Raw genomic sequence first — 13,592 nt, 5'->3', positions numbered from 1 at the left:
GGCTCACAGGAGAATTGTGTCCGACTTGTCCTTAGGACAAGTCGGCCTAATGTATGGGGGCCTTAAGCAAAAGGAGAAAGGTATAAACCTGTGTGTCACACGTGACAGAGACAAATGGAGAGAAGTCGGTATGTCGACCACAAAATGGTCAACACAAGTTTGGGTTTTTTTTGTAACTGGGTTTCTTTTCCTACAACTGAGAACCGTAACCTCTGCCAAGCACCTTTTGTGCCATCTTCCTTTTCCAGATCGGCCTTTTGCCTGTTAACTGGGGTCAACTTACTGGCCATCTATCCTTTCAGTATAAATCTACTGAACCAGATCCCAGCGAGAAGGGGGTGTCTAACAGGCTGCTTTAATTTACAGATCACTTGTATTTGTACAATATTTTAAATACATTTTTAGATAGCCGTACATTACGGAATGGTACATTATAACTATAACCCCCTGCACCAGCATTTTCATCATTAGTCACAATGGGAAGACTTCCATTACCATTTAATCAGAAACTGTGGACACTAGATTATACATTTGTCTATATCTTTCAGAAACAAAACTGTACATTTTGTTTTAAATAGACTCACAAAATACATTTCTGCAGCTGCTGAGAATGTCCTTGGTTACAATACACGGTTGTCTCCAGATGATGTACAGGCATTCATTTTGTCTATGTCTTGCTGTGCAGCCACTGTATTATAGTTCTGGTCTGATGTTGTGTTCTTTGTGGGAAATTCCTTTTACAGGTGTTCACTGTAACATAAATAAGTACATGTGCAAAAATGTATGTAAGCAAAATATACAAAATCTCTTAACTGAAAACCATGTACATTTATGGTAACATATATACAGGACATGCCTCACAGCACTGAGTTTATCGGTTCAATTCCCGCCATGGCTCTAACTGTGCAGAGCTTGTATATTCTCCCCGTACTTGCGTGGGTTTCCTCCGGGTACTCTGGTTTCCTCCCACAATCCAAAAATATACTGGTAGGTTAATTGGCTCCCAAAAAAAATTAACTCTAAAAAAAACGTGTACATGTGGTAGGGAATATAGATTGTAAGCTCCACTAGAGCAGAGACTGAAGTGAATGTTCAAATAATCTCTGTGAAGCGCTGAGCTATATAAGAAACGGTTAATAAATAAGTTATTAAATACAGCAGCAAGAAGGTACCTTGTTTTAACTATTTTGCTGATACAAGAATGACTGCATTTAAAAAAAAAATGGAGTAAGTTTTTATTGCGTTTCGAAAACAATACATCCAAAAAACAAAAATATTGTGGCAGATACAACCAGAAAATATTGCATGCAGTACATCGAAAATATAGCAAGGGACAAACATATCAATAGCATGTAGCATAAAGTATGTAAGTATGGAACAGTATTTTTGTATTAAAACAAGACCATAACATCTGGAGTACCCAAAAGTTGCCATTTGGGCAAATCCATTCGTTAAATAAAAAAATAGCAAACAAAAAAAGGAAAACTCCCAATACAGATACTAAAAAAAAAAAAAAAAAAAGTCATACAGCAAAAATAGAAAAAATGTAATTTAACAAACGAGCATATAACCAGCCACTTATTCTAGACGACATCCTATAAAATAGTCTAAATAAAATAAACTCAAATTTCCCAAAGCAAACCTCCCCAGAACCCCCCTCCCATCCCATGTATGACCAAAAAACTTGGATCCCAGAAAAGTTGAACCCCCCTAAACTACTATGAATTTATCTAAACCACCCCCCTTCCTATGTCCGAGCAACAGGCATACGGACAGATTGGGGCAATGACCTAGTCGCCAAAAATTATGTATAGCCAGGATGTACAAACAGTACTATAGCATAAATATTTTTAACCTCATAATATTAGCAGTGTAGCAGTTCAATTACTAAAGTTGAAGAAAAAAAATCTATAGAGTTCCCCATCTCCTGTAATGCTTGGTAGCACAATAGAAACATAAAATCTAAAACTAAAAAAGGATAAATAAATATACGACAAGAAGAAAAAAAAAAAAGGAAAAGGCAATTAGAGAAGGCATCTTAAACTATAATAAAACGGGAAACACTAATCCGGCCAGCTCTCAGGTTTCTTAAAAAAGCAAAAAAAGTCAGCGCAGTAAATTCATCCCCATTCACCCAAGGAGAAACAGGAGAACATCCAGAATAGTTAAACATCAGATTTCAGGATCTTATTTCCATCAGTAGGACAAGAGGGGTCTTCACCATCAAAGCATTCAGGCAAGAAGTGGCAAATACTGTAGCCTCATATTGGGCAGGTCCATAGAAAACTACATGTTCAGAGTATGAGCCAGTACAGGAGTAGTAAGGGCTGCAGGTGAAATTGACATCGGCAGACCTCCCTCAACAATTTAGGCACGCCGCTCAGGGGTACAGGAGGAAGAAAGGATATCACCCTGTATGCCATCTATCTTTTGAAAACGTCTAGTAGCAGAGGTTTAAACCACTCGTAGAATTCCATGTTTCTATGTAAAACACACGTAGCAGGAATTCGAGAGCTACCAGAAAAGGCAAACCTTCAGCTGTAGAATGGCCACGAAAAAGAAGATGGCCAAGTGTATAGGGGACTGACAGTTTTAACCCAATAGCAGTTCCACTATGTGAATATATTGTGGTCCAGGAGATGAGTGACATCAGGAGTCCAAGGGTAAAATCACGCAGAAGGGTCAAGTATCCTGTGTGCAGGAATCCTCGGCCACAAACTCCCTAGTTGGGCATCCACGCAGGAAAGATAACATAGGCGATCCGAGTGGGCTGTAACAATGCTTCACACTCCAAACTGCTCCCAAGCATTACTGAAGTAGTTGGCAAATAGCTGATGTAATGAGCTACAAAAAAAATCAGGGCAAATCCCGAAGCACAAATGCTGAGCAAAGTCAAAGAGCTTCCGTGTGACCTATCGCAGGCAACAGTGGTCAACCACGAGCGCCCTGGCCAGATAGACAGGCAGCAAAGAAGGCGCCACCACCCCCTTGCGGTCTGCAGCAGCATGTCTCAGCTGAAACAGTGTCCCACTCTGCCTCACTCACTGGGGAGCCACCATAACGCTCAGGAACTAGGTGCCAGAAGAACCGAACAGCAGCATCGCACGAAGATCCACGTCACCTGGGTCTCGACAAGTAGACCCTAGCACAGGGCTCAACAAATTTCTTTAAAATCTAGGAGCCAGGATGAAAATGTAGGAGCCAGATAAACTAATAAGGACAGTGCGCGCTGAAGGTGCGCCTTAAAAATGTACACATGCCATAAATGCCCATTACATATACCTCACGCTGGAATGTCCATTAAACATATAAAGCATCGGAATTCTCATTACATATAATACCATATGCCATAATTACATACTATGCCACATAAGTTCTGCTTACCTACATGCTAGTTGCTATGGGTTTCATGCTTGATGCCAGGGGTTCAACCTGCTCATTGCCAATGGGGTTACACGCTCTTCCAGGGTTAAATGCTTATTGCTATTGGGTTACCATGGTCTGCCAGGGGTAAATGCTTGTTGGTATGGGGTTAGCATGGTCTGCCAGGGGTTAACCTGCTCGTTGCCAAGGGGTTTAAAATGGTGGGCCACCACATCCAGTACTATTTATATTGAGGTGCAGGGTTCCCTAGCAAACTGCTGCACTAAGGGGGTAGATAGGGGCAGGAGGTCCAGAGCTATAGGGCAGGGGATTTAAAATAGCCAGCCACGGGGTAGAAGTCCAGATCTCTGAGATATGCTGAGGGGGGGGGGTTGTTTCACGCTGATAACCGCAGCAGGGGAGCGGGTTTCAAATAGCTGCCCACCGTACATGCAGGACGATGGGGGGGGGGAGAGGAGGTGCGACACTGCTATCCACAGCTATGTGGCTTTGGCAGGAGATGAGACACACTGCCGCTGCATCCTCTCTCCTCAGCAGACGACAGGCTCTAGTCACCAGACAGGAAAGTCTGGATGCCGTGGCGACCTGGCGCCACCTGGGGTAAACCGAGCTCTGCCGTAGCAAGTATCCAAAGAGTCCTATACACAGGCTTGGGGTGACCAGGTAGTCAGGCATGATGCCCAGCATCCATTCAGGAAAACAGAATACAACAGAGCTCCCTACATATATGATAAAATACATGGTAGATGTAGAGAGCTCAGCAGAACTGCTGCTTACTCCATGCTTGGCCGGGCCACGCCCCTTTTAAGATTTTTTTAAAATGAGAGATGAAAATTGCCGTGAAAAACAAATGAATGAAATATGAACTGTATTTGAACTGTATACATGCCAGCCATAATTAGAGAGTGTTGCTTGGGTAAGTGGGGTTGCTCATACAATAGATTGTAAGCACAATGGTGCAACTTCATTCATTTGTGGTGTGGAACAGTGTGCGCAGTGAAAGGGAAATACAAAATTAAATTTAATACTAGTAATATTGGCATGGCAGTTTAGATGGGGGAATCATTATGAATAGTCACGCAAACAAGATGTGTTTCTGTAAAAGGTGCAGGAACACATAACAATGGTAATAATAGAAACATTTATTTAGTGAGTAATGCATCTTATTTTATTCACTTGTCTACAATAAAATGGAAGCATGTTAGATACTGGACTCAGGGCCTGATTCTGGTTGACTTGGTAAGCTGCAAAGATCGTAGCTTACAGAGTCCCAGAGTGCCGTCCTCCCCCTGACAAAAAAACATACGAGGGGATGTTCTGAAAACACAGCTCCTCGCATGTGCCCACAGCAGGAGAAATCATTCGATGGTCGGCGGTGACTGACATATATTTGCAGGCACTGGGACAAAGACCCAGTGTCCAAAATTGAGCAATTTTAGTCACAACTAGTTGAAATAATTGTATTCTGTACGCATGGGATCTTATTTGCCTAGTTAAACTGATTTTGATCCATAAATAAGCACTCACCTATTAATCCTGGATAAAATCTCCTTTATCCGGATCACCAGTTTTTCATGTTGAGCTGGGTTACCCTCAATCACATTGTGAAGCTTAGCCATGTACAAATCAAGATTTCCCATTGTAGGAGTCTCTCCAGTACCTGCATTGTGGGAAAAACATTTGCACAATTTAAAGTATTGAAAGGCAGAATGCTTTTTTTTATGGACAATCATATATGTGCTTCACCAAAGCCTAGCTCACCGTGTAACATCATGTGCCAATTTACCATCAATGTGCCCCTTATACTAGAAGCCCATGTTAAAATTGAAGAATCTGTTGGACGATGCAAAGGTTTGCATCTTGTGAAAAAGGAAGCACAGCAGACGTGCAGAAGAATATACTGTAATTCAGTAGATCCCTCACTGACAACTTCTAAAATAATTGCCTTTCTTTCAGCTTTCTTCCTTGTTCAAACCCCCCTCGTTATTGTCCCCCAGGTAAACCCAGGTTATGACTCAGTGTAAAAATATCCCTGAAAAATAACCCAACACAGGTAATGAGCAGAATTGGTCCCAGGGTTACCAGCAGTGCTGGTCTGGCCCACAAGGCAAACCCCCCATAAGGACCCACTACCTGGGTCCTCATATCCTTCTTTAGCGATCAGGATCCAAACTGCACTTGAAAAATACATATTATGGTTAACTTATATGGCAGAGAACTACTGTGTACTTTTGACAGTGCATTGTGCCCTTTCTCCTCATGTGCTTTTCTTAGAATATATCTCTGCCACCCTGAAAATTGAGTCAGTGTCCTGTCGATCCTCTTGAGCAATTATTGTTACTTTACAGAAGGATGGTGCAATTCTTGAAGAAAATAGAAAATGACCTGTGATGGCGCTCTGCTGCCTATGGACTGTACAGACCCCCAGCTATCACCCAATAACTGAAAAAAACGATACAATACACAATGATTGGGGATTTCCAACCACGGGCGCAAGATGAGTTTGTAGTCTTATATATCTTCCTGAATTCTCCTTGACAGTTTCTCGACCATATAAGGGAAATTTAGAAGAAAAGATGGTAATTATTACTGACCATCCTAAAGACCTACTGCAATGAATATATGGAATATAAAGGAAAGAGGCGTACCCTACTTACAGTAGGCAGGGCAGCGTAAAGGCACGTAGCAGTTTCTTTATTCTTCTTTTCTTTCTTCTTGGTTTTATTCTTTTTCTGTTTTCTTACTTTCTGGGGACCAACTTTCACAATGTGCTCCTCGGTTGTGGTTCAAAGTGATGAGTATAGTGAAAAAGACGTAATATATAGATTAGTAATTTATTCACTTTATTGAAAAATTAAAGAGGACACCCAGTGATGAAATTAGATGAGATGGTGCTAATAGGGTCGTACCTTACTCACCAAAGTAAAAGTAAGGTACACATATAAAGGTTTCTTTCACTTGAAGACGTTCTATTTCATCTTAAAGACCATAACAATAATGGCGTACCCCAACTCACGTCTACTAAGATTTCTTTACACACGTAGCGTGTTCTTTATATGAAGGGGCTTGACCTTGGCCAGAAGATGTAAATTTTCCTCTCCAGATGATATGGTGCAAAACAAAACAATATAATAAAAATGTGTTAGATCAAATTTATGTGTCTCTATGTCATAGCGGGCACAGAGATTTATTCTCTTAGGGGGTGTTTATATTAATCTCATTAGAGGGTACTTGTGTCGTACCGTAACTCACACGTGAAAGTGCGATTAAACACTTATAAAGGTATCTTTGTGTGGAGAAAGAGTATCTCCACTGTGATGCTTCTTATATTTAATGAAGGTGAGGAGAGAGGTCCCAACAGTAGATTATATTGGCGTACCCAAACTCACAGTCATACGATGTTTTCACCACATATAGCGGTTTCTTTTTAATCCTGGGTCTGGGGGATCTTTGTAATCAATATAGATAGTTCCAAACAGAATAGTTCCAAAAAAGGAAGATAGTCTTTTCAAAAATGTATTTTATTGTAAAAAAAGTGGCACAAAAATATCCTTCATCCCAACAATGAGAGGATCCCAATGAATATCCAAGAGGACTTCCACAGTAAGTCCCAAAATTTACAAAAATATGTATAAAAATACAAAACACGATAAAAAATCCTTAAAAAATATTTAAAAAATACATACAAAATCCAGAGTACAGGTGTCCAAGGGAAGAATGATGGCTGCTCACTTTCCACAGAAATCTGTCAACGCGTTTCGGTGTCTACACACCTTTTTCAAGACATATCTGTGGACTGTGAGCTACCATCTTTTATACTGAGAGCAGCCAATCAAAGTACACAGGAAATGAAATAGTTACAATTGTACTACATTATTCAAAATCCAACGTATACAATGCAAAGATTATAGTTTCTATCCTGACATGTTAAGAAATCACATTTAGTTCACAAAACTATACATATAAAGTTCAAAAATATTCACAATCGTCCATTGTCCTGGATGGCATAAACGGTCACCATAGCAACCTGCACGTCACTTCCTGTTACCAGGTCCGTTTTGAAAAATAATGCTAGAGCTGCGATCGTGGGCCCCTAATACGTGCGCTATCTAACTGCACATATGGGATGTAAATCCTGAATGCCGGAGATGACATACAGACTCAAGAAGAAAGCCGCGATGGGTGTTCAGAATAGACGCGCTGTGATCCCCTTATCGCTTCCGGTCGCTGGAACGCAGACTACGGAAGCCCGGATGGATCAGATGTCAGCGCTGGATGTAAGCTTCCGTTTATTTGAACCGCATAACGCGGAAGTAGCTGGTTATGACGGCCTGGCTTTGGAATGCATTGCACGTTGCCATGGTGACCCGCATCACGCCACTATATAAACACAGAAAGAGAGCAATTAGATGCTGTTAATTTCAACAATTGGTTTGGCATATTTTAGATAGATCTATTCAAAGCGGAATGTATTATATATACACTTATAAACAGTTTAGAAATTGCGCTATGTTCAACATATAGATCTCGATGACTGTTCACTTGAATAGTATACATGGCACAATTCAAGGAATACATCTCAAAATCAATCACTTATATTAAGACTTTTATGCATTCCGCTAAAGCTCTATATACAGAGATCATCACTGATGAAACCGATCAGAAAAAATGAACACAATTTTTGTAGAGAACAGTGACCTCGAGCTTCAAGGCACCCTATTAGAGGAACCATTTCAGCTCGAAGTCACTGTTCAAACCACCCGGTATGAGGGTCTTACAGTTGAAGATGAGATTCATCTCCATTTTTGCCAGAGGGGTGGTATTGTCATTATGTCTGAGATTATTTTTTACAACTCTGAGTCCACAGAATGAGGTAATTTCTGTGGGAGAACAATTATGTACAGCTTTAAAGTGAGCTGATAGTGCATGGGATTCGAAACCGTTCTTAATATTTCGAATATGTTCTCCCAGTCTGATTTTCAAGGCCCTAGTTGTACGACCAATATAATGTTTTTTACAACTGCATTCTATGGTATATATAACGTTCTTAACATTGCAGGTAATAAAATCTTTGATATCCATTTTGTACCCATTTATCATGTAATCTGTAATCTTATTGGATCCTCTACTTTTTACATTCTTGCACCCCACACAACTTCCACACCTGAAAAAGCCTTTTGTATTTATTCTCGACATGGGCGGTTTTGAGGTATATGTACTCTTTACCAATGTGGATTTGATGTTGGGGGCTCTACGATATATATGCTTGGGTAAATCTGGAAGTAAATTCTTTAGAATGGGGTCGCACAGCAAAATTTCCCAGTGTTTTTTAAATACCTTTTCAATTCTTTTGTGTTCCTGTGTGTATGTGGACACGAAAGCAAAGGCAAAGTTGTCTTTCTTAGTTTTTGTTTGACTAGCAGTAGGAGGGTTTGTGGTGTTATTAGTCTCTACCAACTCTATTTCTTTATCTAACTTTTCCTTCTCATAACCACATGCAATAAATTTCCTCTTCATATCAGTGGCCTGTTCTCGAAAAACTTTGTCGTCAGAACAATTTCTACGTAATCTTTTGAACTGCCCTTTTGGGACTGAATTCAGCCATTGCGTGTGGTGGCAACTTGATGAGGAGATGTATGTGCCGGAGTCTGTGGGTTTACGATAGTTTTTATGTTTAAGTACCCCCCCCTCCACATATACTGTAATGTCTAAAAAATTGATAGTTTCCTCATTTATTTCAAATGTGAGCTTTATGTTGCAATTATTATTATTTAAATGCTCACAAAAAGTGTTAAGGGTTTGTTTGTCCCCTTCCCACACGAAAAAAATATCGTCTATGTACCTAGCGTAGGACACCAGATTCGCCCCAAGTGGGTTGTTTGCCCAGATGTTATTTAGCTCCCATGCCCCCATAAAAAGGTTGGCATAACTTGGGGCGAATCTGGTGCCCATCGCAGTACCGGTACGCTGAACATAGAAGTCCTCATTGAACAGAAAGAAATTATTCTGTAAAATAAAAGATATACCCTCCAGGAGAAAGTCTTGGAGGCCTTGGGGTTCTTCTGACAAAGAGAGAAAATATTTAGCGCTTTGTATGCCCACATCATGCTCAATTATGGTGTAAAGCGAGCCTACATCGGCCGTGACTAATAGGAGGTTTGGTTTCCATGTAATTGAATCAATAAGTTTGATAAAGTCACCAGTGTCCTTTAAATGTGACTTATTGAGGCACACCAAGGGTTGGAGATGGTGATCTACAAACATGGATAAATTGCTTGTAATTGATTCCACCCCGGAGATTATAGGTCTTCCAGGGGGATTAGTCAGACATTTGTGGACTTTAGGCAAGATATAGATAACAGGCGTTATAGGTTTATCGTTAAGGAGGAATTTTGCCTCTCCTGAAGTGATAATGTTTTTGTCTAATGCTGTTTTTATAAGGGCCTCTAGTTTTTTTAAAGTGTTAGACGTGGGGTCCCCTCTTAGCTTTCTGTACGTCTGTTTGTCATTCAATTGTCTCATGACCTCTGTCTCATATTTCTCAATATCTAGCACTACAATCCCCCCCCCCTTATCTGCGGGCTTTACGATTATTTTCTTGTTATCTTTAAGATTTTTCATTGCTTCCTTCTCCTTCTTGGTTAAGTTTGATTTATTCTTTTCAGTTTTTATCGATTTTACATCTTCTAGGACCAATGTAGAAAAAGTTTCCACATATGGTCCCCTGCAGTGTTGAGGGTAAAAAACCGACTTCGGTTTAAACTTAGATATGGTCTCTTCACTGTTGATATCAGTGGTGGACGACTCGGTTTTTTGGAAAAACTTTTTTAAGGCCAATTTTCTAGTGAATCTTTGAAGATCAATGTAAAGTTCAAAGTTGTTAATATGATTAGTAGGTGCATATTTTAACCCTTTCTGTAATAGATTCAATTCTTCTTTAGATAGTTCATGTGAACTTAAATTAAAAATTTTCGTAGGTTCAATATTAAGATTTTCATTTTCCACTATCTCTGGGTTTTTTTTCCTTTTCTCTCTCTTCTTTTTATAAGTTTTGCTTTTTTTGGGGATGGTTTTTCTTTCTTTCCCCCCTCTTTTTCCCCTATATTTATGGTAAACTATCTGTTCGGGGAAGAGGTCTGGCTCTCTTCTAAAAAAGGAGAATAGCATGGGTCTAGATCTTCATTTAAAGATTCATCCTGTAGGAGTGGGCTATATCGATTTTGTATTTTGAAACTAGCTGGATTGGGTCTTATCTGCTCTCTGTTTCTATCTCTATAGATTTTTGATGGTACTCTCCACTCGGGTGTTCTTTTTGACTCATTGGTGTGATATCTTTCGGTTCTACTTGGAGAATATCTTTTCCAATGAGAGGCATGGTTTGAGCTTCTCCCATTATGAGTGCTAAATTTTTGATAGGGAGATTGGTGTCTGTTATATCTATATGATTCCCTTTCATTGATATAAGCTCTCTCATCATAGTTTCTTATTTTGTATCTATAGGGATCCTGTGTATAGTTTTTCTTTGTGTAAATTCTCTTTTGTCCTTGGGTATTTTGTTTAACTTCTTTGGGGATGTTTTTGGCAGGTTTTATGTCCTCAGGGGCTTTATTTAGTTCTTCCTTATCCCTTTTAAATTTCTTTACTTTCCTTTGAATTATTGCCCTTTCTGCTCTTTTAACGTTAGCTGAGATGGTTTGTTCAAGTAATTTGAATTCCTCATTTTTTGCATAAGGCAGGGCCAGTGATTTATACATCTTAATTTCATCCTCTACTTTTTCTAATTCTCTTTTTCTTTCATTAATTATTAATTCCATAAGGGAAAACGAACATTCGTTAATAATAGTTTCCCACTGTTTTTTAAATTCATCTCTGGCAGTCGAGAAAGTTGAGGTTTTGTTAATTTTTAGGCCCTTAGGGATTAGTTTTTGGGATAAATATTTTTCAAGAGTGATCACTTCCCACAGGGTTTTACTTTCTTTCAGGAGCATAGTTTCTAACTTCTCCATAATCCCCTCTAAGTCCTCATCTATGAGTTCTATATCCTCAGAGTTCTCCTCAAACATTTTTTCAAATTTAGAGCGACGTTGTTCTCTAAATTGGAACATAATGTATTTTTAAACTGACAAGCAGCCTTTACAGATCTTTCTATGAAGGTGACAACACAATACAATTCTTGAAGAAAATAGAAAATGACCTGTGATGGCGCTCTGCTGCCTATGGACTGTACAGACCCCCAGCTATCACCCAATAACTGAAAAAAACGATACAATACACAATGATTGGGGATTTCCAACCACGGGCGCAAGATGAGTTTGTAGTCTTATATATCTTCCTGAATTCTCCTTGACAGTTTCTCGACCATATAAGGGAAATTTAGAAGAAAAGATGGTAATTATTACTGACCATCCTAAAGACCTACTGCAATGAATGAAATGAAATTTCCCTTATATGGTCGAGAAACGGTCAAGGAGAATTCAGGAAGATATATAAGACTACAAACTCATCTTGCGCCCGTGGTTGGAAATCCCCAATCATTGTGTATTGTATCGTTTTTTTCAGTTATTGGGTGATAGCTGGGGGTCTGTACAGTCCATAGGCAGCAGAGCGCCATCACAGGTCATTTTCTATTTTCTTCAAGAATTGTATTGTGTTGTCACCTTCATAGAAAGATCTGTAAAGGCTGCTTGTCAGTTTAAAAATACATTATGTTCCAATTTAGAGAACAACGTCGCTCTAACTTTGAAAAAATGTTTGAGGAGAACTCTGAGGATATAGAACTCATAGATGAGGACTTAGAGGGGATTATGGAGAAGTTAGAAACTATGCTCCTGAAAGAAAGTAAAACCCTGTGGGAAGTGATCACTCTTGAAAAATATTTATCCCAAAAACTAATCCCTAAGGGCCTAAAAATTAACAAAACCTCAACTTTCTCGACTGCCAGAGATGAATTTAAAAAACAGTGGGAAACTATTATTAACGAATGTTCGTTTTCCCTTATGGAATTAATAATTAATGAAAGAAAAAGAGAATTAGAAAAAGTAGAGGATGAAATTAAGATGTATAAATCACTGGCCCTGCCTTATGCAAAAAATGAGGAATTCAAATTACTTGAACAAACCATCTCAGCTAACGTTAAAAGAGCAGAAAGGGCAATAATTCAAAGGAAAGTAAAGAAATTTAAAAGGGATAAGGAAGAACTAAATAAAGCCCCTGAGGACATAAAACCTGCCAAAAACATCCCCAAAGAAGTTAAACAAAATACCCAAGGACAAAAGAGAATTTACACAAAGAAAAACTATACACAGGATCCCTATAGATACAAAATAAGAAACTATGATGAGAGAGCTTATATCAATGAAAGGGAATCATATAGATATAACAGACACCAATCTCCCTATCAAAAATTTAGCACTCATAATGGGAGAAGCTCAAACCATGCCTCTCATTGGAAAAGATATTCTCCAAGTAGAACCGAAAGATATCACACCAATGAGTCAAAAAGAACACCCGAGTGGAGAGTACCATCAAAAATCTATAGAGATAGAAACAGAGAGCAGATAAGACCCAATCCAGCTAGTTTCAAAATACAAAATCGATATAGCCCACTCCTACAGGATGAATCTTTAAATGAAGATCTAGACCCATGCTATTCTCCTTTTTTAGAAGAGAGCCAGACCTCTTCCCCGAACAGATAGTTTACCATAAATATAGGGGAAAAAGAGGGGGGAAAGAAAGAAAAACCATCCCCAAAAAAAGCAAAACTTATAAAAAGAAGAGAGAGAAAAGGAAAAAAAACCCAGAGATAGTGGAAAATGAAAATCTTAATATTGAACCTACGAAAATTTTTAATTTAAGTTCACATGAACTATCTAAAGAAGAATTGAATCTATTACAGAAAGGGTTAAAATATGCACCTACTAATCATATTAACAACTTTGAACTTTACATTGATCTTCAAAGATTCACTAGAAAATTGGCCTTAAAAAAGTTTTTCCAAAAAACCGAGTCGTCCACCACTGATATCAACAGTGAAGAGACCATATCTAAGTTTAAACCGAAGTCGGTTTTTTACCCTCAACACTGCAGGGGACCATATGTGGAAACTTTTTCTACATTGGTCCTAGAAGATGTAAAATCGATAAAAACTGAAAAGAATAAATCAAACTTAACCAAGAAGGAGAAGGAAGCAATGAAAAATCTTAAAGATA

The 13,592-nt window shown here is 38.9% G+C and overlaps 1 protein-coding gene across 1 annotated transcript in view; it reads right to left on the bottom strand.

The window, feature by feature from the left end:
* Positions 1 to 482: 482 nt before the first annotated feature.
* Positions 483 to 13,592, bottom strand: part of HMG20B (high mobility group 20B) — a 39,558-nt gene continuing 26,448 nt past the window's right edge. The window contains exons 9-10 of the mRNA XM_083179435.1: positions 4,912 to 5,044; positions 483 to 750 (exon numbers count right to left, since the gene is read on the bottom strand). Coding sequence (XP_083035561.1) covers positions 738 to 750; positions 4,912 to 5,044 — 146 coding nt within the window. The 3' untranslated portion in view covers positions 483 to 737. The remainder of the gene's footprint in view (positions 751 to 4,911; positions 5,045 to 13,592) is intronic.

Source organism: Crinia signifera, chromosome 1 (assembly GCF_055691185.1).
Source record: "Crinia signifera chromosome 1, ASM5569118v1, whole genome shotgun sequence".
Taxonomy (NCBI): Eukaryota; Metazoa; Chordata; class Amphibia; order Anura; family Myobatrachidae; genus Crinia; species Crinia signifera.
This window is presented reverse-complemented; position numbering and strand designations above follow the sequence as displayed.